Source organism: Nanorana parkeri, unplaced genomic scaffold (assembly GCF_000935625.1).
Source record: "Nanorana parkeri isolate BGI_ZX_2015 unplaced genomic scaffold, ASM93562v1 scaffold1597, whole genome shotgun sequence".
Taxonomy (NCBI): domain Eukaryota; kingdom Metazoa; phylum Chordata; class Amphibia; order Anura; family Dicroglossidae; genus Nanorana; species Nanorana parkeri.
In genome coordinates this window covers 118682-142969 of record NW_017307865.1, presented here as the reverse complement: position 1 = coordinate 142969, position 24288 = coordinate 118682, and the positions used below count along the sequence as shown (strand labels likewise).

The 24288-nt window shown below is 45.6% G+C and overlaps 1 protein-coding gene across 1 annotated transcript in view; it reads right to left on the bottom strand.

Moving 5' to 3' along the window:
- Nucleotides 1–7208: 7208 nt before the first annotated feature.
- Nucleotides 7209–24288, bottom strand: part of APOO (apolipoprotein O) — a 61534-nt gene continuing 44454 nt past the window's right edge. Inside the window, exons 7-9 of the mRNA XM_018570791.1 lie at nt 16862–16966; nt 13371–13453; nt 7209–7396 (exon numbers count right to left, since the gene is read on the bottom strand). Coding sequence (XP_018426293.1) covers nt 13373–13453; nt 16862–16966 — 186 coding nt within the window. The 3' untranslated portion in view covers nt 7209–7396; nt 13371–13372. The remainder of the gene's footprint in view (nt 7397–13370; nt 13454–16861; nt 16967–24288) is intronic.

Genomic DNA, 24288 nt, shown 5'->3' with positions numbered 1-24288 from the left:
TAAAGGAACAGTTCTTCTACAAATGCCCCTCTCAGATTCGACAGTGGGTGCGAGAGCGAAAACCAGCCACCCCGGATGAAGCTGCAGCCTTAGCAGATGGACCTGTAACCATCAATCCCCAATGGAAAAAAGTGTCTGCTGGGAAGCCGCAGTCTGCTGGTATTCCTGCTGCTCCCTCCTCCCCATGTATGCCTCCGCACCGCAGAATGGGCCACCTACCAGTGCCTCCCCCTCGAGTGGAACCCCTATGTATGTCTGTTTCTTCACCGGGGTCCCCCATGCCTAACTCAGGGCGACGCTGTTTTGGCTGTGGTCAGATTGGTCACTGTCTGTTTCAATGCCCGACTAGGAGGAAGGACAGCACGCATCCCCACCCAGAGCCGGTACAGTATGTGAATATATACCAAGATTCTAAGAATTTGCCACCCCAACCCGAGCCCTCTGGGTCACCCTTGGATCACTTGTGCTTTGAATGGGGATCACCCAGGCATCTTCAGGCTAGCTGCCCCAAAAACCACCACCCTCCCCAGGCTCCAACCACAGACCCTGTTTCCCACAGGGAGCTGGCCCAGAAGGAAGACAGACTTCCATTGCCCCCAAGTGGTGGGGTGGCTCCCACAACAGACTCCCCTCATGGAGTCTATGGAGTCCAACCTATTATTCCTAGCTACCCCGAGCCAAGTCAGCGGCATAGACAGGATGTCTCCATTGATGGGAGAGAAGTAACTGGATTCCGTGACACGGGTGCCTACCTAACTATTGCTGATCTCAGTGTTGTGAAACCTGAAGCAATTGAGACACCCTGGTTTTTCTATTGGACTAGCGGGTGGTGCCCGGAAACATATCCCCAGGGCTTTGTCTCGCCTGGACTATGGATTTGGGTAGAAACTTTGTTGGATTAGAGTAATGGCAGGCATCCCTGCTGACATTCTTCTAGGAAATGATCTGGGAGTACTTGATTGTCAATTTGTGGGGACTGTGACACACAATCTCTGGGAATAGAGCAGATGGCTGGGGCAGAAGTGATGCCAGGCACATCTCTATCAAGGATTTACCCTGTTAACTATGTGAAGGTCCATGTCCCTCTGGTGAAATCCCCAGTGTCTCAGAGGGCACCCCTTGCTTCTGGACACAGGTGGAGACATGCAGTTAGGGCTCACCAACCAAAATGTTATAGATGCAGACATCGGGGGCATATGCGGTCTAACTGTCCTACAAGAGGTAGGGAGATGCCCACCGGAGGAGTCTCATTTTGCTGGAGATATAATGTCGCTGGAGAAGATTATCCTAAGAGTTTTCGAAATGTGTTCACGAGTCAACACCCATCTGTGATCCCTTGCTGGAATGAGTTTAATTAAAACCAAATATGTGCCCTTCAGAAGAAAGGCAGCTGAACTGACACAACTGGGTACCATCAAGAGGCCTGTTAAGGCCCCTTGCTGGTACATGTTAAAAAAGGGGCGGGAGGGGTGTGGAGAAAGGGGCACCTTGCAGCTTTGAGCCCCTCTCTCTCTGCTCCCCAATACACCCCAGCTCCTTGTGAGTCCCCCCTTCCTGGCTCCGAGCCCCCCCAGCTGCAGCATCCTGGGCTTCGATTGCTGACACAAAGCCAGAAGATCAAAGGTGTAGACCTGGGCTGGAGACTGAGAAGACCTGTAGTGCTCTTCCCCCTGCCCCCCTTCCCCACCTCCTGTTGGCTTTCAAGGCCAGAAGTCTGCAGATCAAAAGACCCCCGCTGGGCCCCTAACAGTGGGGACCTGCACACTGGGCACCGAGATAGACCAGTACACGTCTGCCGTTTCCCTCCATTTTAGCCTCCCCAGAACAAGGGACACATGGGGGGTGAGGTTTGCTACTCAGAAACAGCCTGTGTACTTCCCCTTCTTGTAGCCAAGAACATGGCTGTTCTTGGCTACAAGCTGCGCTGAGGCCAGCTCTGTCTGTGGATGAAAAGGAGCAGAGACTTAACCCTGCCTGTTCTGTTCAATTCCTTCTTCTGAGGACTGTTGGGATTTGTAGTTCGCTACTAGCTGTGGACTGTGGTTGGGATACCAAGATGCCCTTTGTTCTCTCTCCATGGACCCTTTGCTGCCTACGACCTGTGTGGACCTGAAGTTGTGGCCAGGCCTCCAGGACTTCTCCCACTTGACCCAGGAACTGCCTCTCTGCTCTTCTCGTTCTTCTCCTGGGTGCCGCCTGCTACCTGGTGTACCTGACCTTGCAAGCCGCACTCTGTGGATCACCCGGCCTGGATCTCCCTCCACCAATTCAGCCCAACTAGCTGACTACAGTGTAAGTTACAGAATCTTTGTCTTCTGTTCCTTGCTGTGCCCATGACTGCTCTATGAACTGCTGCCCTATGAATTGTTGCCTGTGAGCTGTGGCCCAGCGCTCTTGCTGCTGACCCCTTGTTTTGCCTGGAGTGCCATGTGACCCTGGACTTCATCGGTGCTACCCCATATTATGTGTTGAGTCGCTCTATCTGTACCCCACCTATAGCATGTTCCCCTTGCTGAGTATTGGAATTCCTTAACAAACACCCCGCACGCCGGGTTCCGTGTGATTTGCCTCTGTGTACTCTCTCTCGGTGCTCCTAGTTCGTCACAAGTGTTGTTATAGGAAGTGGGGGATGCTACACCGTGGTAAACATGGTCCTGTCCCAACTTTTTTGAGACATGTTATTGCCATCCATTTCAAAATGACCTTATTTTTTTCTTTAAATGGTCCATTTTCTCAGTTGAAACATTTGATACCTTTTCTGTTTTCTATCGTGAAAAAAATATAGGTTTATGAAGTTTGCAAGTCATTGCATTGTTTTTATATAGATTTTACACAGCGTCCCAACTTTTATGTACTTTAAAAATACTATATTCGACTCAATCTTATGACCTCTACAACTAAGCCCTGTTTGGGTGAAATGTGTCAGAGCAAAGTAGGTTTCTGTATTCTATGTTCAGAACAATAAAGTTTTACTCATTCTGATGCCATTGGCTGCTCTTTGCCTTTGACTCATGGTGAGCAGGGATGTGCTCCATGTGGCTGGCACCGGTACCCACAGACCTAGACAGACTCTGGATTTAGGAGCGGCAGTTCTCCTCTTGGATGTTCCAGATTCTGAAAGTTTGTCTCATGATGACACATCTCATTTCCTTCACGTCACTGAAGATGAAAATGCTATGACTAACCAAACATGCCCCTACCTGTTAAAGTGCCACCTCTAGAGTTTATTTTAGTCACAGACTGACAATATTGCTAAAAAGCTCACGTTTAGTGTTTGTCATGGTACCCTTCAACCTGCACATGAACTCTTATGAATGATCTCATTTAACACTTGTGCAAACATAACATTTCCCAAGATCGACTTCGTTAATATAGGGAGGAACCGGACACCACCTGCACACTTAGAAGTACATGTTCCCAACATCTGGTTCTTGTTTACTTATTACTGCCAGGACTGACGTATGAAAACATTTCTCTTAAATAACAAATCTGAAAACCACCCTTCCTGTTCTTTTTTTTACTTATTTTAAATACAATATACAGTTATAGATTTAGTTAATAACAGTCTGGAAAACTTGATCTTTAAGAAACTACAAAAAAGTGGGAATTCCGGCACTGGTCCAGCTTGTCTTAGAGCTGAAGTGTAATCTACTTATTTTTTTGCCTTCCCTAGCCACCCCCCACTTTTCCTTTAGACCCAGAGATGTGTTCACTGGTCTGTGTGCTTCATGCAGGTAGATCGTAGCTGGTGGGAGGAGCAGCAGTAAGCTTTACATAACTTCCTGAAAACATTACAACACTCTGTCTCAGTACTCCTCCCAAAAGCCCCCAGTCCTGATACAAGCAGTGGGCTGGCTCCTGGGAGGAGTTATCAAATATCAAAATTCCTTGATGGGTGGATGTCAATCTGGAGGAGTGGGCATTCCTAGGCAGGCTGAATTTGCATACAGACTGCCTTAGGAATTGCCCACATGTGATGTTAAGCCCCTAAAAGTAAAAGAAGTGAAATCCAATGAATGATAGCAGTGGGCCAGGCTGAAAACAAAAGAGCTAGTTGATGCTGGACGTCTTCTAACCAGAAAAGGAGGCGGGCTCTATCCGACTTGCTGCAGTTTCTAATGCACACTGAGAAGCTCAGCAGTGAAATCAGAGTAATCAATTTTAGTACAGGAAAGAAACCTGTACACATGTGCAAGACTAAAAGTAAGGCAGGGATTCAGGTGTAGATCTGATTGATAGATGTACACTATATAAAAGAAAACAGGAATTAAGGCAATTATGGATTCATATAAAAAACATGAAATGTATTTTTACGTCAGCTCTGAGTACTCCAGTGGCATCAGCCTTTGAATCTTCAGTACAACCAAAAGCCAATGCAGAGGAATATACTAAAAGAAGCAAAGTGCTGAGGGAGTAGAATAATGAGCTCATCAGTCTGCTGCTGCTTCTTCACTGTGCAATCACAGGTTGGAAAGGGTAGTGACCTACTTGTATTTCATGATTCCAGTAGAGAACATTCAGGTCACCAACCTGGTTGTGCAAATGTAAAAATTTGGTGAGGGCATGTTAAGTCTAAATACATTAGCAGTCTTATTTAATGGCAAACCCAGTTTAGATCAAAAACAATTCCTTTGAACGAGGAGGACACAAGGCTATTCCTATAGTGAGGCAACATCTTATTGGGTCAAGGTGGAGGAAGGGGGGAGCAGAAGGCACACACACCTTTCTAGGCAGAGCATCCCAGGTTGTTAGGAGCTCTTGGCAACCTGGGATGCGCTGCCTGGTGTCCCACTGAGTTCACTGATGTCGCTGGCTGCCAGGAGCTGAGCGGGATGCCCAGCTCCTGGCAACCAGTGATATCAATGAGCTGAGCGGGACAGAGGTACCGTGCACCCTTTCCTGCTAACGAGCGCTGCCAGCTTATACTCCAGTAACAGCAGCCTCAAACTGGAAGTGACAAAATACACGTCGCTTCTGGTTTCAGTTGATGCAAAGGGGATCAGACAGTCAAGATGTCTAGATCTCCCGCCAAACCAGCTTCGCACAGCACCGAGCTGCTTCCAGGTTCGGATGGGGGACAGCGGAGCCTGAGATAGCCGGCAGTGGCAGCAGCACATACTTCAGCACCATACAAGTGGTCAGATGGCTCTACAGCCACCTAAGCACTTAACAGTTGGGTGCTGGCTGAAGAACATGATACCAAGATCACGCATAAAAAACATTAAAAAAAACAAAAACCACAGGAACTTGATGAAAGTGTAGCTAGCATGAAACCGCTAAATCCATTGCAGCCTGTGCACATCTAACACACAATGGATTTCTGTTCTGTCCTGGGCTAGCACTGGGGTCAGTCCAAGAACATTATTAAACAGCAAGGACACATAACAGGCATATATTTAACAGGCCAAAGCATTCTGTAATTTAGATAAACTGTCATCTTGCTCGGAAGAGTATGACCTGATTTTTTTTGACACTTTTCATAGTATAAGGAAATTATTTTTATTGTAATGATTAACTTTTATGACTGCTGTTTTATCCTAAGTGTAGCTAATAGAACATCTGTACAACTTGTCAGAGCTCAGGGGAAGGTCCATGGGTCACTGTGAGCGTTCAATGTGGCTAGTTTGTGCACAGGACTTTTATTGTCAGTATATGAGCTGTATAAAGCTCGAGTGAAATAAGAAAATTCTAGCATGTCATATATAAGACGGCCCGATATTTTGTGTCACATTACATTCACACTGCTGGAGTTCAAGGGCTCCACACAGATGACAAGAGGGCAGAAAATATAGGGGGTTGATCTGCTGTTTTCCTGCAGTGTCGCTGGGCAGCTACTGCTCCAGCGCCCTCTGAAAAAGTGGTACTCTTGATTGCTTTTCAGGGGGCAGTACAGTCTGGCACCTGTGTGATCGAATTGAGGACATGATTTTGGTTTTGAAGCCAGAAGTGATGTCGGTTCTGCTGCACACTGAGATTTGAAGGTAGGTGGAACGCTAGCTAGTGCGGTCAATGCCAAACATAACACCACTACTGAAATAATAACCTTTACACCACTGTCTCCAGGTACCAGGGAGCCAATGTTCTGCAGCCAGTACAACAGCCTGACAACTGTATAGGTACAGACAAACATTTGAAGGGTTCCCATTTCCGACTACTCCTTTTGGAAATGCTAGTTGCCTGACTGTTATATCGGCCCTCTTGCTTTAACAAGTTGACATCCGCGGTGTTAAACCCCCTTCCCATCCAGGCCATTTTTCAGTATTCAGCGCTGCGGTACTTTAACTGACATTTATTCCGTCATGCAGCGCTGTACTGAAATGAATTTTATACCCTTTTTTGGGGACAGATGGAGCTTTCTTTTGGTGGTATTTATTCAGCGGCTATGGAACCGCTGATCGTCTATATGTGAAACACCCGGTAACGGGTGTGTGCATTGGTCGGGTCTTTTCTGCCCGTGCGTGCCCGCTAGGGGGCGCGCGCGAGCAGAAAAAAAAATGTCGTCTGGAGACGGCAACCCACCAATGCTGCAGCGCCGTCCGTCCGTTTTTTTACAACGGGCGGACGGCAAGTGCTTAAAGGAGAACTATGAGGTGAGTGAAAAGGTGAGGTGAGTTTGAACTACGTGTGACAATGAAACTGTCACACGTCGGCTCAATAGATCGGGAAGTGAGCAAAAACATACCGTTGCTTGCTCACTTCTCGATCCTGTCCCTGCAGAGAGACGTGACCGTCACTCACGGCTCCCTGCAGGAATTCCCCCCTGCAGCGTCCGATCCTCCAGCGCTGACTGGCGGAACGGACGGGGGAGGGGGCGGGTACAGCTGGCTGCATCCAGACAGTAATGTCGGGATCCGTCCCGGCTGCGGCGGTCTCAGTATACCGTAAGCTGTAGCTCGCGGTATACTGAGCTTTGGGTGACGGGAGGAGGCTAGTTTGTGTTCTCCCGTTACCCTAAGGAGAACTATGAGGAAAAGCCCTGACCCCATAGTTCTCCTTTTTGGGACAAGAATCGGGACAGGAACTTTGATATCTGCATGTTTATCCTGGTCAGTGACCAGGAAAGTATTAAAGCCACCGACTGCCAGGCATCTCACATTTCCAGATGAAGGTCAGGAATATTTTATGACAGATCTCCAATAATATCTAACATGATAAATATAGCTTCTAATCTATAAATCTCGGTGCATTCAATTAAAGCCAAAACAAAATGCAAATAAAAGATTTTATTGGCTGGCTTGGTACATAAATAACAGCATGTGACTTTGGATTATGAGTAATTGCTTAGTGCATGTGCCTTAGTTCACAAAGACATCCCCTCTGGTGTATCAGTGCAAGTTGTGGATTTCCTGAGATGGACTGGAAGCTGTTCCACAATGTAACCGCACAATGGAGGAACCTGCACACAGAGATAAAGGTTAGTCACACAATTGTGGCAAGCATGAGAAGCCCAGGTACACATATGAGCAGCACATTCTGGCTCCAGGTACACATGACATGAACTTACATTCTGATTCCACGTACGCAAATGAGATTTACATTCTGACTTCAAATTGCCAAATTTAATTAAAGGTTCACAGAGGACATTTACATTCTGACTCCAGGTACACATGAGATGCACATCCTTACTAAGTACATATGAGATGTACATTCTGATTCCAGGTACATATGAGATGCACATCCTGACTAAGTACATATGAGATGTACATTCTGATTCCAGATACACATGAGATGCACATGCTGACTCCATGTACACATCAAACACAGTCTGACCACATGCACACATGAGAAAAACACCAGAGACGGACTCCAAGTACATGTGAGATGCACACTATGACAGGTATTATCAGATGCACAGGACTTGCTCTGTGCATCTCACAAATCTTCCAAAGATTGTCTTTTAAGTACATGTAAAATGCACACATGAATGCCAAACAAACTTCAAGTACTAAAGAATCGCGCACTCTGAATCCAGATACACATGATGAACCCAGAGAGAATCCTAGGCACACATACATAATGCAGGTACACAAGAGACACAGATAAGCAAATCCAGGTACACATAAGGCACCCACAATGAATCCAGGTACACAGGGGATACAGAAGGAAATCCTGGTCTGCATCACTCTTAATGCAGCTATTTTATGAACGTTTATAAACATTCTTGTGAACTACAAATCAATGTACATTTCAGACACAAATATGATTAAATCACAAAATCAATCCATTTATACCGGGGGTGCCCATTAGGTCCACCACTATCTACCAGTCGATCGCAAAGCGAACACTGGTAGATTGCGATCGGCTCACTTACCTGAGCTCGCTCCCCCGGTGCTCGTGCGGCTGAATGTGTCAGACGCTGCAGACGGGAAGGGGCGGGACACCTCTCCCAGTCTGCACATTCGGCCACACGAGCACCGCGGGAGGACTGTACACCGCACCTGAGAGGAGACTCAGGAAGCTGCTGCAGTGCAGGTAAGGAAAGACAGCCAGGAGAGAGAAGAGAGAGAGAGAGACAGGAGAGAGAGACGGGGGAGAGAGAGAGACAAGAGACGGGAGAGAGAGACAGGAGAGAGAGAGAGAGACAGAGACGGGAGAGAGAGACGGGAGAGAGAGAGACGGGAGAGAGAGAGACAGGGGAGAGAGAGAGAGACGGGAGAGAGAGAGAGACGGGAGAGAGAGAGAGACGGGAGAGAGAGAGAGACGGGAGAGAGAGAGAGACGGGAGAGAGAGAGAGGAGAGAGAGAGAGAGACGGGAGAGAGAGACAGGAGAGAGAGAGAGACGGGAGAGAGACAAGAGAGAGACAAGAGAGAGACAGGAGAGAGAGAGAGACGGGAGAGAGACGGGAGAGAGACAAGAGAGAGACAAGAGAGAGACAAGAGAAACAGACGAGAGAGAGAGTGAGAGGCAGGAGAGAGAGACGGACGAGAGACAGGAGAGAGAGCGCGCGAGGAGAGACAGCTCGCCAGGAGAGACAGCAAAGAGAGAGGGCCGGTTCACACCACAAAATCAATCCATTTATACCGGGGGTGCCCATTAGGTCCACCACTATCTACCAGTCGATCGCAAAGCGAACACTGGTAGATTGCGATCGGCTCACTTACCTGAGCTCGCTCCCCCGGTGCTCGTGCGGCTGAATGTGTCAGACGCTGCAGACGGGAAGGGGCGGGACACCTCTCCCAGTCTGCACATTCGGCCACACGAGCACCGCGGGAGGACTGTACACCGCACCTGAGAGGAGACTCAGGAAGCTGCTGCAGTGCAGGTAAGGAAAGACAGCCAGAAGAGAGAAGAGAGAGAGAGAGATAGAGACAAGAGACGGGAGAGAGAGACAAGAGACGGGAGAGAGAGACAGGAGAGAGAGAGAGAGACAGAGACGGGAGAGAGAGAGACGGGAGAGAGAGAGACAGGAGAGAGAGAGAGACAGGAGAGAGAGACACAGGACAGAGAGACACAGGAGAGAGAGACACAGGAGAGAGAGAGAGAGACGGGAGAGAGAGAGAGACGGGAGAGAGAGACAGGAGAGAGAGACAGGAGAGAGAGAGAGAGACGGGAGAGAGACGGGAGAGAGACAAGAGAGAGACAAGAGAAACAGACGAGAGAGTGAGAGAGAGGCAGGAGAGAGAGACGGACAAGAGAGACAGGAGAGAGAGCGCGCGAGGAGAGACAGCACGCCAGGAGAGACAGCAAAGAGAGAGGGCCGGTTCACACCACAAAGTCTGGTCGAATGCTCTAGAACGCAAGCAGGCTAAAGCTCCCTGAAAACAGGGTCGGGAGGGGGTGTGGCGATGCATTGAAGTCAATTGCACTGCAGCCACGCCCCCTGTCCGCAGCTGTAAGCACTATTTTTGCAGATCGCACTGGACCAGAATGCAGGCACTAATGTGCCAGCATTCCGGGTGCGGGAAATCGCACTGCGGGCGTGGGATGTGGCTGCGGTGCCATTGACTTCAATGCACTGCCATGCCCCCTTCCGCCCCTGAATGCAGGGAGCCGGCTGGCCTGCATTCCTGAGGCCGATCACTCTGGAACGCAGACTTTGTGGTGTTAACCGGCCCAGAGGGAGGAGAGAGAGAGAGGGAAGAGAGAGAGAGAGGCAGTAGTCCCAGTAACGATTTTAATGTGCGCTTTTTTTCTAAATGCAGGTGTTTTTTCGCTGGTAGATCTCATTTAGCTCGCCATTTGAAAAGTAGATCTCCAAATGAAATATTGTGGGCGCCCCTGATTTATACAATATAACCATAAATCATTCATTCTCTGAAAGAATTATAATTAATATTAAACAGATACATGTAAATTGTTGGTCTGGGATATGTCTATATGCCCAATGTGGTTAAATGGGCAAGAAGTCTTATTGCTGAATTTATCATTACAATGATCTGACTCCTCACCAAATAGGACCTTCATACCAGATATAAATATGACTCTGGTGGAATGTTCTATCGCAGTGGTTCTCAACCTGTGTAACCTCGGGACCCACATGTTTCCTTGGTCATTAAGGCGTGACCCAAAAATGATTTCATTTCTGAAACATTTTAATTTATTACACAAAACAACTTGTGCAGTATTCAGCAATATATATTTTGCTGAAAGTAAATGAATTAAAAAAAATTAAAAAGTTTATAAAGAATAAAAATTAGATATTTTACAAAATTAAAATAAAAACCTGTGGCGGTTGCAGGGTACAGTTCCAATGGATGTTTATATAATGGGGGGTGGGGGGGGAATGTCTGCCCCGGGCGCCCATAACTCTGGTTACGCCACTGATACTGATGGACATTATGTGGGCTTGGAATACATAATGTCCATCAATGTACCCTGTCCTAATGTCCCCTGTCAGTGCAGAACCTGGAGGGGGTGGTGAGGGTGTCTGTATGGGGAAGGGGGGGCATTAGCAGGGGCACCACGGCAGGTTCTCTACTAAGCCCCTGCTAATGCCCCCCGAAGCTTCTGCATTGACAGGAGACATTACGACAGGGGACACTATTGGATATTATGTGGGCTTGGAATACATAATGACCATCAGTGTCCCCTGTCATAAAGTTCCCTGTCAGTGCAGAAGCTGGGGGAGGGGTGCATTAGCATAGGCTCTGCTGCAGGTAAAAAAATTGCAGCGGAGCCCCCTGCTAATGCCCCCCCCCCCCAGCTTCTGCACTGACTGAGGACAATATGACAGGGGACACTGATGGACATTATGTATTCTGAGCCCAGTCTGTGTAATAACATTGTGTATTTCATTAACATACATTATGACAGGGGACAGTGATGGATATACATGATGGATATTATGTGGGCTTGGAATACATAATATCCATCAGTGTCCCCTGTCCTGCCACAGTGCACATCTCCCTGTCTGCCTACCTTTCTCTGATTCCAGCCGACTGAACTATCTGGACTGGAGAGTACAGTAGATACAGCGGCGGATTGATATCTGCTGTACTCTCCAGTGCAGACCGGAACTATAACTTAATTGTCGGGCGCCGCGGCCCCTGATATTAATGCGCCGGCCCGAAAGTGAGGAAATAGTCCCCTCTCTCCCCGGGCCATACCACTTTATCGGAGAGCCCGGGGGAGGCCGGGAGAGAGGGGACAGTTTGACATTATGAGGTTCCACAGGCTGAGCCTCAAATTCCCCCTCTAGTTCTCTCTAATGCAGATGGGCCGGCCTATGCAGACATGACGCCGCGACCCACTGCAGAGGGTGTCGCGACCCACTTTTGGGTCGCGACCCACGAGTTGAGAACCACTGTTCTATCGCATCTAGTGGGTGTGCTGCATGGCTTTCTAGGCAGAATCTAAAAGCAATTATGTTTCAGGTCTAGAAGCTGCTAATGTGTAAACTGGCTGATCGAAACCAGACGGCCAGAATGATTATTTGTCTCGTCTGTCGTCATGTATCATCATGAATGGCAGCGAGAGGCATGCTAGCTCTCCTCCTACACCCACCACTGACTGCTAAGAGGAGAGGCCTGCGGGGGTCGTGACGGCGCCCCCCCTCAGTCCTGCGCCCGGGGCAAGTGACCCCCCCGCACCCCCGATTGTTACGCCACTGGGCCTTACCCATCTTTAAAGTGACACTAAACTTGGGCGTTAAATCTTAAAAATGCGTTCAAGTTCCTTAAATATTAACAAAGGTACAAAGCTGTGCCTTACTTGTGTTTCACTCAGCTGTAGATCCTCAAACTGTCAGCACCAATTCAGAGATGATTTGAGGATCTACAGCCGAGTGATACACAAATAAGATACATTTATGTTTATAGTTAAGGTACTTGAATGCATCTTTAAGATTCAGGGCCTGTTCACAAGACGTCCGTTTTCTGTGCTGACCTGATCCGTACGCTCCTGCACTACGCTCCTGCACTAAATATGCATCCCAATGTATTCCTATGTGTTTTATGGGCTACAGTTCTCACGTGTGCAGTCCGTTCAGGTTACGACAGAAAAAATAATGCATGTCACATTTTGTCCGGTCAGGAAACGCATCAACGCGGCAAAAACGCAACGAAAACGGAACGCTAAGCAAAAAAAAAAAAGGAGGTAAAGACTCTGCAGATTGCTGTAGCCAGCACCATCAACATGCCTGCAAACATGCGATACATGTCTGATTACATACACAAAGGGAAGTAGATGTTACGAGAGGGCGGGAGTGACCTCAGAGAAAGAATCTGCATACTGACAGCCCCACAGCTTGAAAAAAAAAAAAAGAACTGTCAGCATTCGGACCGAAAACGCATCAAAAACGCGTCAAGGAAGGCGTCAAACACGCACTGCATGAGTAGCACGGCGTCTGCAGATCCGCACCTGAAAATCATGTGAACAGGCCCTCAGGGTACGTTCACACCAGATGCAGTGCGTTCCAGTCCGATTCTGGGCAGAACGCACTGCCTCGCGGCCGGCTCACTTTTTTGTGGGGCAGAAGGGGGCGTGGCGGGCCATTGAAGTGAATGGCATCTTAGCCACGCCCTCGGCCGCTATGCAATCGCCTGCATGGGATCGCAAGGCAGATTGTGCCTGCGGTCCGGGGCGATCAAAATGCTGCAAGCACTATTTTGATTGCCCCAGACTGGACCGCAGGTACAATGTGCCTTGCGATCCTGTGCAGGCGATCGCATTGCGGCCGGAGGGCGTGGCTACTGTGCCACATTAATGTAAATCAAAGTGTATTTATTTATACCTAGATTTCCATTTTTGTTTCACCAGAGCAGATTTTAGAAATGGAATCCGATTTGCTGCTGTAAGTAATACACGAATCGATTCAATCCATCCAGCTCTAATCAACCAAGAGTAGTCTTTTTTTTTTTTTACCTGCGTGGTCTCCATTTTTAGTGTGTAATTTTATAACAAATGTATATTTGCAGTTCTTTTGGCTCACCTTTATTTGGAGCTTTCAGATGAACTCTCAAGCTTTGTAGCCTCCTCTGTTGATAGCTGGGAACTATTTACAGATGGGGTAGGCTATCAATGAAAGCAACACCTTATTATATTATATGAAACATTTTATTTCCATAGAATTACTTCTATCATAGTACTGAGCATGTCACTTTACACAAGATAGGTGAATACCAGAAACAAGGAAGAATTGGTTGAGGTTTTGGAGTTTCCCATGCAGTTAAATGTCTTCTTATCCTTCCATAGGAACTCACAGTAGTCTTTGTTCTGCCCTTTTCTGGTATTTTGTCTATGCTGTCAACTCACAGTAATTATAGCAGTTTTACGAAATGTGCTCTGACAGAGGAAGCTGATAGATAAAATCTGAAAATAACACCTACCATTGTGTCATTCCACTCTGCTAAAAGCATGCTCTACACCTAAGTAGACCTTCCCAATGGCTGAAAAGTGACAAGTATAATATTCAATTATTCTTTACTCAATATGTTTATTTACAATGCTGTTGAATTGCTGTGAAATTCTCATGTATGCTCAGAAACTAGATTACTGGTTATGAGAGCACACTCCTCTAAAATGTAACTTTCCTCTCTGTGGACATTTCTAAGGTACATTCATGGGTTTCTTGTAACATTCATCACAGGTCCCCTAAGGGCTTGTTCACATCAAGCGCATTCCAGGGGCAGAGCAGTTACAGACCGGATCAAAACTGCGTCCAATGTATTTCAATGGTATTTTGGGCTCAAGTTCACATCGCAGCGTTCAGTTCCAGAGCATGTAAAAAAAACTGCAGCAAGCCCTATTTTACCTGCTCTGGAACGCATGCAAAGGCATCAAAAACACATGCAAATGCCCTGGAAAGCACTGAAAGCCCATTTTAAACAGAAAAAACGGCCCAGAAAAACACGGTATAACGCACTGCGTGTGCAGAAACTCATGCAGATCTGGTCTGCATTTGGTGTGAACAAGCCCACAAGCCTTCCCTGCAGCTTAAGTCTTGGTATTGCAGCAATCTTTTATCCAAGTTCACTCTATGGTTCATGACAGGCCTGAAGGTGGAGGTTTAGCAAAGGAAAACACAAGCAAGGGGAAACTTTCTAAATTGCTCCAACTTGCCAGTACAGAGGGATGGAACACCTCCCTAGGCTATAGACACAAGGGTTGTACCAAGACTCAGGGACAAGGCTACACAATTTAGAAAATAAGACTGGTTGTAAGATCTACCCAGCCACCAAAAATGATATTCTTTATAATGAAAACTCAACTCCATGAAAACTATAAAATATAAATAAACCTATAACTGCTTCTCTTTACAAACCTGATAAACTTTTTTCTTTTACTCACATGCCCTGTTTTCTACTTTTATTTCAAGCTTTATAGGACTGTGCTATCATCACAGGGATCTAATAATTTTCTTTTCATTGGCAGCGAGTTGGAGGTGTTACAGGCAGCTGGATGGGTGGAGCTTTGGCGGTGATGGGAGCAGAGAACTCCACGGTCATCCTTAGCAAGGTTCACTGTGCACTTGTTGCCATGCACAGTTCTAGGCGATCTTTTCTTATGTGCTGTTCAATATGATTGCCTCCTATGCCAGGTGAACACTGTTCAAAGTTATCCTCTCCTGTGCCAGTGTGCTCTCTACCTGTGAAGCCTTAATTAGGGGATAGTTCTACCGAACTTATGCCCGAACCCCTTGCTGCCTTGCAGAGACCCTGCAGCTTCGTGTGTTGATAGGCAACACCACTACAGGGGGCAGTTGTATGTCCGGTCTCCTGCTTATAGGAAGCAGACAGTAGTTACCAGTAGTGAAAGAGGAAGTGGGAGCCTCTCAAGTGCAACAAGGACAAAGATCTACCCAGTTTAAGCTAGACAGTTTGTTCTCTTTTGTCAAAGTAATCAATGACAGAAACAGAATATCTTATAAGACCACTTAAAGTGACACTAAACTCTGGAGTTAAATCTTAAAATTGCATTCAAGTACCTTAACTATTAACAAAAATGTATCTTATTTGTGTATCACTTGGCTGTAGATCCCAAATCATCTCTGAATCGGTGCTGACACTGTCCTTCCTTCTGGAGGGTGGCTACTTTTGTTCCCCATGGTCCCTGTGTATGTTGTAAAGTAGCCACTGCTCCAAGCTCACTCCTGTGATGGACTACAATCTCAATACAATTAGTAAAGTAAACATGAGATTGTAGACCATCACGGGAGTGAGTTTGGAGCGGTGGCTACTTTACAACATACACAGGGACCATGGGGAACAAAAGTAGCCACCCTCCAGAAGGAAGGACAGTGTCAGCACCGATTCAGAGATGATTTGGGATCTACAGCCAAGTGATACACAAATAAGATACATTTTTGTTAATAGTTAAGGTACTTGAATGCAATTTTAAGATTTAACTCCAGAGTTTAGTGTCACTTTAAGTGGTCTTATAAGATATTCTGTTTTTTACGTTCCCTTTAAGAAAAAAAAAGACATTAAATAGTACAGAGCATTTACTTACGAAAAAGTTTTCTTCTGTGGATTCTTCCCCTGCTTTCTCTCCTCATTGCTCAGGGGAGATATCAATTTTATTTGCAAATTATGGTGGAAAATAAGTATTTGGTCAATAGCAAAAGGTCATCTCAATACTTTGTTATATATCCTTTGTCCTTCACAAGGATTTGATTTCTCATTTTGTCTCTCATAGTTGAGGTCTACCTATGATGCCAATTACAGGCTTCTCTCATCTTTTTAAGTGGGAGAACTTGCACAATTGGTGGCTGACTAAATACTTTTTTGCCCCACTGTAGATTACATACTAGTGTGGAGGCAGGCGGTACACAGGTGTCACAGATACTACTTTCAGTATATCACTACCCCTCTTCTCCATGACTTCTACAGTACAGAAGAAGTGATGGAGAAGAAGGGGAGAGATATACTGACTGACAGTGTCACAGCACAGTACCTGCAGGCTGCAGCTCTCCCGGCTCTCTGTCTGGGTTGGATCCTAATTCCCGCCAAGGAGCACTTCACGTCATCTGGACTGGACCTCGGGACCCCGCTCAGTCACCTCACCTCACTGCCACACCTCCCTTGTCATGCTGTGCTGCTGCCAGGCTGCCTGCTGGGTAATGCAATCCTCTGGCCGGCGGCAGCCCTCCGGCTCCTCAGTCCCATGTAGATCGCTGCGGGCAGCGTGAGAGGTACCGGCGGGCAGGGCCAGATCTAATGATAATTAATTATCATCAGGTGGGCCAGAGATAATTCCGTCGCGGGCCGGTTCTTGCCCGCGGGCCTTGAGTTTGACACGTATGTCCCAGAAGGAAGGAGGACAGTGTCACCACCAATTCAGAGATGATTTAAGGATATACAGCCGAGTGATACACAATTAAGGTACGGTTTTGTTAATATTCAAGGTACTTGAATGCATTTGTGTCACTTTAATAATATAACACATTTTGACAGTTACCATATATTTGGGTCACAGTCCTACCTTTTCTTCTTTTTTCCCAGACTTCTTTTTTCCGCCATCTTTCCACAAAGACTCTAGGGTTACAAGGCCTTGGAGGCTCCAGTCATATAGCACTGTACTTGTGCCCTTAAAGCAAATAAGCCAGCAAAAAACATGATAAAATTGCATTTTGCAGTTTAAAAAAAGTCTTAGTAAAGATGTATTTACAGGGGACAGGGTTGGGTTACACTGAGAGACAAAATCGACAGACATTACATATGGGCACATAGTCAATTATAAAAACACGTTACCAACATTAAACTCCAGACACATTGGCAGGTTCATTACATGTACACTGTCTTATCTGCCCAAGGATTTTTAATTCTGTCCAGCTTCATTTGTGATTTACACACAGTATTGCCGCTGGACACCCCACTTTCTCTGTTAGAGTTAAGGAATAAAGTGGGGTTGCTGAAGGTGCAGCAACAAGCTATATATACATTGAGTTACCTGTCAGAGCATCTGCATGCATCAAAGCTTGACTGGCACATAGTGCTGCCCCTTCCTCCTCAGTCTGAGTGAGGAGGTGCAGGATATAGCAGTGGGCTGATTTCGGGACAGGGTCAGCTATTCATGTCACTTGTAAATACCAATACACATTCCTAAAATATTACTCAAGTGCCTCATATGTTTTTTTTTTTTTTATATCTGTTTGTAGTTTTTACTTTACAATAAAGCAGTGGTAAACATTTGTGAAATGCAAACAAACGTAAGGGAAAAATGAGAAAAGAGAAAGTAAGGTAAAGAAAGGAAGTTGGAAGGCTCAGTGCAAATCGTAAAATAATATTGCCTTATCTGAACAGTCACAGTCGGTATAACTATCTAGCCGTATGTGCAACATGCTAGAGACAGCACATTTCATAACAGGATACATGATGTCTTATAATGGGAAGTCCACTATATTTAGCCTTATTCTAGGCACAGTGTTCTTTGTGAAGTCATTGCATTTAAAGTCTACCTACAGCTACATCTTTTTTTTTCAGTTCAGAGTTGAAGAGGAACTTTAACCTTATCATTGAAATGACAACAAACACGCCTTTAGAAATGTTTAGTGATGGCAATCTGCAAACAGATACTTATAGATAATTGCAGGCTTTATATTCTTTGCATACCTCATTTTTCTTTCCCGCCCCATTCTTATTACAGTGGCCATTTTAACGAAATAATATATCTCCCTTTACTTCCTGGAACTCTGGCACATGTGACTAGGACATGTGACCATGCACATAATCTCAGGGGAGTAAAATGCCTTTGCCTGAGATCTTGTGAGATTACAGATTATATTTCCCAGCAATGCCCTGCTGATGTAACCTTTCCATGATGCAACGCTTGGGCACAGGCTGCATCACTAATGCGCAAGAGGATCAGGTAGTGGAAAAACAATAATTGCAAGTAAAATCAAAATATGTTTGTTTAACTAAAGAATGTAAGATGATTTCATATCCGGGAATACGCCCGCATTTACAGTGTACAGGGGTAAGCACCCGTGTGCAGGAGCACATATATTTGTGGGGTTAAGTTTGGTAACGCCAAAGTGGCAAACGTTGGATCCAAAACAAGTAAAAAGCAGAGTTTATAATGGAAAATAGCAATAGTGTGCATGTATTGCCGAGTGTAGTGCCAAAACCAGATAAATACATACACCATTTGGATAAGCAATTATACAGAACAAGTCCAATTGAATGTGACTAACTACTGCTAACTGCTACCCTGACCAGAATAAGGCCAGGTTCACACTTGAGCGATGTGTGACTGTACGGCAATCGTGTACGAAACCGCGCGGATTGCCGTGTGGTCACGGGGTCGCACACCACTGCTGATTGCGCTGGTGGTGGCATTATTTTCGAATGACACCCCAATCGCGCTGGGTAATTCACGCGGTTCCACCCATGCAAATCGAACACAATCGCGTCTGAAAAAGCTGCATGTCGTGTGTCGCCAAAAAAAAGGTACATGTTTTAGCGATTACCGTGTGGATGTAACCCCATTAAAATCAATGGAGCCGCCTGGCAACTGCTGTGTGCAACTGCACACGATCGCGTGTCCCAGATTGCCTAGGACAGCCCTAAATGAGAATCTTCTAAAACATTTGGAGGAGCATTTAAAATACACAGATTAGATAGTAGTCCTGTCTAGAATACATAGAGAAGTAGTAAATAATAAACACATATGGAAGTGAGTTTGTTTCCCAGGACTTAGTTTTAGAGACTTTCCAGAAGAAATTAAATATATTTTCAAAGAACTGCTGTCCCAATAATGTGAATGACATGACTAAAGGAACCATGGGATGGCTCCACTGTCTTACTTGGTAGTAAAGCATCTTATATAACTGTAAATCTAATTATTTTATTACCCTTTCTACAAGGATTCCGATACCATGAGCACATCTTATCTTATGTAAGTAATATGCAGAAATAACAGAGAGCGAGCGCTTAGCTCCAAACCCACATAATCTGATGAGTTCATTTCAGGCAGGATTTATTGTGACAACAAGCCTCATGTGCCCTGAAAATCCAGGGTAATGCATTTAGTTTACAACATCTGAGCAGTGCTTTTATCTCCAAGTCCATCTGCTCCACTGTGTGCTCCAGGCACTGTAATATGCTCTGCTGTGTCATCATATAGAAGTAATAACCAAATGAATGGCAACAAGCTCTAGAAGACAAGCTGCACTAATAATATGTAGGAAATACAGGTGCACCGAATTTTTTTTAAATATTTTATTTACTTTTGAGAAACTTTTGTTTTATATTTTATTATATCAGGGGCCTAAACAGACCCCTGATATTTCCCTTTTAAAATAGAAAAAGAGATTGAGGACACAGAGCCCTCAATCTCTTTTTCTGCAGCCCCAGTTATAATGAACCGGAAGCCTACACTAAGTGTTGAATGTTTACCATATCCACAAACATGAATGAACAGGAAGTGATGTAGATCACTTCCCATTCATTCATAATTGGGGGCACAGTAAACATACTATGTCCTGAATTATTTACAAGCAGTCAGCAATCGCTGACTGCTTGTACCCGCTCTCCATCCTGACTCACTGTTACAGGAAGCTGAGCGAGTGGTATGGGGAGGAGAGCTCAGTCTCCTGTGACAGCTGTCTCCACCCCTGCACCACCAGCCCGGCCTCCTGTGACAGCCGTCTCTGCCCGCACACTGCTCCTGATCTGTCACATTAGGCTGAGCGGGACGGTGCGGGAGGAGAGCCTTCCCCCGCACCGCCCCGTCTCCTGTGACAGTTTCTGTCCTCTCCGATTGACGCTTGCGCTGTGTCAGAGGTGTACAGAGCAGAACCCAGCGGGGAGGAGAGAAACCAGGCATGCACCGCAATTTGGGCCGAAAGATGGCACTTTCGGCATTTTGCCAAAAGTGCAATTTTCGGCCGATATTAACCACTTTTCCAGTGTCTGAATGATAGTGTCAACTATCAGTACTATACTGGCAGTGACTAAGATACACAGACATCTAAAGCCACATCGGACAAGTGTGATTTTCAATCAATAATTCAAAAAAAATATTAACGGATGTAATGGTGCGATAAGAAAGTAAACCCTTGGCCTCTTGTAGGCCTTGCATAACTGCCCAACAGTCTATGACTTGACTCAGATTCCCTGCATGAACTACCTGCTTCAAATTCGCCCCCATAACATTTCTATGTGATTTCACCAGAACCCTTAATTTCTTTTTGAGTCATTCCTTAGTGTTCTTTGGATAATTAACATGTTGAAACATCCATTTCTAGTTCAGTCTAAACTTCTGAAGATGGCCTCACATTCTCATCAGGCACACTTTAACATGATGTAGAATTTATAGCTGACTTGATTAATCGGGTTCGGAGACAATGAGCCAGTCTCAGAGTAAGATGGTTGCACATGATTGATGACAATTGAGGATGTCTATATACATATTTTGAGGTGCACGTTTTCTTGGATGTTCATGCTGTCATCTGGAAGTCATGTTCATGCGCATGTAATACTTAGAACTGTCTCTTTTACTGTACCCGAGTTGTGTATAAATAAAGAATAAAAAAAAAAAGTCAACAGTTTTCATGGAGTGTGCTTACTTTTTTATCTGACTGAATTTATATAGTGTGGGATACTTTCTACATCTTCTTAAAGCTGACCACATACAGCGCCAGAGTTTGACTTACATCTGATCTGTCAGATGAGAAACATTTTCCAAAAATGGTGTTGTTTGAGGGACCACCTGATTGAATATTATTTGAAGGTTAGGTTGGCCCTATGCACTGAAAAGATTATACATTTATAGTAGGTTGTATATTTAGATTATCAGTTGTGTAGCTAGTTTAAAGAACTCCATGACATTTGTTTTATTAACTGCCAGGGTTAAGTGAATATTTGTGTCTAGGTTAAAAAAAGTTAGACTAACCTGAAGCTCCAAGCCGGTTTGTTTTTAGACCGCTCCATCCAACATCTCTACCCCTCTTCTGCAGCTGTCAGAGGTCCCATAAATCATCACGCCTATACACACTGAAGAAGATTCCAATGCTGCAGGGGAGACAGGCTGTAGGGAGCACTGACAGCTGGCCAGCTCGGAGCTTCGGGCGAGTATAATCTTGTTATTTTAGCACCCAGATACATTGCAGTGCGGGGGTAGCCCCAATGCAAGGGTTAAGGGAGTTCTTCTTTAAAGCAGGACTGCAGGAAAACAGTTCAATATACTGTTGTAATACATCTTTGGGTATGGTGCTAACTAACAAAAGATGTGCCGTTCATCTCTTATGAATACACAAAATAGGATGTAGAAATCAGAAATTATTACTCAGGAGGGTAGAATAAGGAAGACTGTACAATCATTTAGTGGTGCCCTTGGATACATGCAACATACATCAGATAGGGCTAATATAAAATTGCAGGCATCAGAAGTAGAATGGTGTAGGACTGAAATATTTCTATATAGGTCTATGAATGGGTGTCATTAAGTTAGATTAGGTGTGTGCCTAGAGAATGATCTGGGATATGCTATTATACCATAGTTACAGTCCTTACATATATGCTTCCAGTTTTTATTACAGGGAATATTTGTAGCCTCAGTACATCATAGACCCACCTTTCTCTGCATCACCAGGCCCTGAACAGGTATTAGTGTTATTTGGAGTGACTTTCTGGTTTAAAAGCATCTCATGCATTATTACTGTGTGTGTTTGTGTAACACATAAAGAGCTGGAATTATATGGTTACTATGGGCATGGCATTTGCATTTTATTCTTGCCATGTCTTTGATGAGAGACTTGTGCGTGCTATATATTGAAGACAAAGATAAGACAATGATAGTCTTGCACTGAACTATGAGGGGTTGCGTGAGGGCAGCACATCATCAGATTCATACATGTGGCAAGCCTCTCTGCTAGGTGCTAACTTTCTCAGTTCTCAAGAAATGTGCTATGGTGGTCTTCAGCAACCTGCATTACACTGTAGGATGTGGTGAGGCATCCTCAATGCAGACTTTTTTGCAACCCAAATCCGCAAGTCTAGGTTTGCAGGTATTAAGGCAGTCTAATTTGAACTTTACTGCACAGAGAGATTTCAGAGAATAAAGATAACAGTGCTATTCACAAAAGGGTAAAGAGTTTGGAGAACAGAAGTGAACAATCTAGGACAACATAGTTGAACTACAAAGTGAGCTGAATTGGAGAATATTTTCCAAATCAACTATTTTGGCCCAGATTGTTCACTTCTCCTGCCTTCTCCAAACTCTTCACCCTTTTGTGAATAAACCCCTAAGTGAGCAGCAACATTTGTTCATGAGTTTTGAACGATTACATACGGGATCTAAAGGGTGTTTTTAAATACTTACCCAGAATGAATCTTTATATCAGCTAAACCAACTTCTAGCTCAAGAAAGCAACATAATCCCCTTGATAAAGGTCCGAACATTCTATTCAATTCTGGCACCAAGTTACAGCAATATTAAACGGACTGTCTATTAAGCCGAGCATGGTCAAAATACCATTGAACAAATGGCACAGTGTTTGCAGCGGATGAGACAATTAGTATTTTGTCTGTGAGCAGATACTGGATACAGAGAGCTCTTCATTCTAAATCAATGAGCGATATAAAATCCACTTGGAGCCGGTAAAAATGAAGAATGAATCGTGCCAAATCTACATTTACAGAATAATGTGGGAAGATAGACTCCGTGATACTGCACTTCTATTGGGAAGAAGAAAACACAGGTGACATTCAGTCTGTGAAAACACTGCAGGAAACTATCCCCATCAATTTTATGGAAAGTAATGCAGGAACACTGTAAAACCACCTACCTTTACATTCCTGCTCTATAGAGGTCACGCAGTGAAGCCGCACCAATGATCTCCTTCCTCTGCTCCTGCCTGTTATGGCTATCATAGAATTCTGGGGGCAGCAGCCGATTCTGACAGATTAATAGCATCCACCCTCTTAGAGTTAATACATTTTACACGTGGCCAGGGGCGTAACTAGAAATCACAGGGCCCCAAAGCAAAATTTTGTATGGGGCCCTGTGATTTCTAGTTACGCCCATCTGATAACGATAACCCAAACAGCCCACCTAAGGGTGACCCTGCAGAGCCCACCATAGACTCTCTATGGTAGGCTCTACAGGGTCTCAGACGGGCGGTCAAGTCCTCTTACCTGTCAGCCCTGATCCTCTGTCCGCCTCCTTCTCCTCCACGATCGACTCCTCCGTCACTGGGCCCCGCCTCCTCAATCGCCGGGTTCCGCCCCCTTGATCGCCGGGCCCGCCCCTCGATCGCCGGACCCCGCCCCCTCGATCGCCGGGCCCCGCCTCCTCGATCACTGCCGATGACGGGCCCAGCCACCTCCTGCGAAGCTGCTGGTTGTCACCAACTCAGCAGCGGCTGTGAGAAGGAACGGAGCGTTCCTCCTCACAGCCGCCAGTGACATCCAGCAGCCTGGCTGTCCGAGCAAGATGCCATAGCGACCCAGGCGGCCCGCATGGCATCAGGGAGATGTCCTGGCCGGGCCCCGCCGTGCCTCGGGCCCCATAGCGGCCGCCTGGGTGATTGTTACGCCACTGCACGTAGCCATTTGTTCCTCTATCCCACATTACAATCTAAATTGCCTATATATGCATTTTCTATAGACGGGGACAGCCATGAATGCAGTGGGAGCTGTAATGTCAGTGCCATTAACCCCCCATAATATGTAATAAGTACCACTAGTACTCAGAGTAAAAAAAAAAAAACAGCACTGGTCAGTACTGTAACTTATTTTCCTCTACACTTGCAGAAAAACTGGAGGGAGAATTGAATCAGGATTCAGTTCTTTTCTTGGAGTACATCACAGGACACAGAAGTCCTAGATCAATGATTATATGCTGCTGTCTTCAGGGGATTGAGCACTGGCAAACAAAGCTATAAGGGCAGCTCTACTGTAACCCCT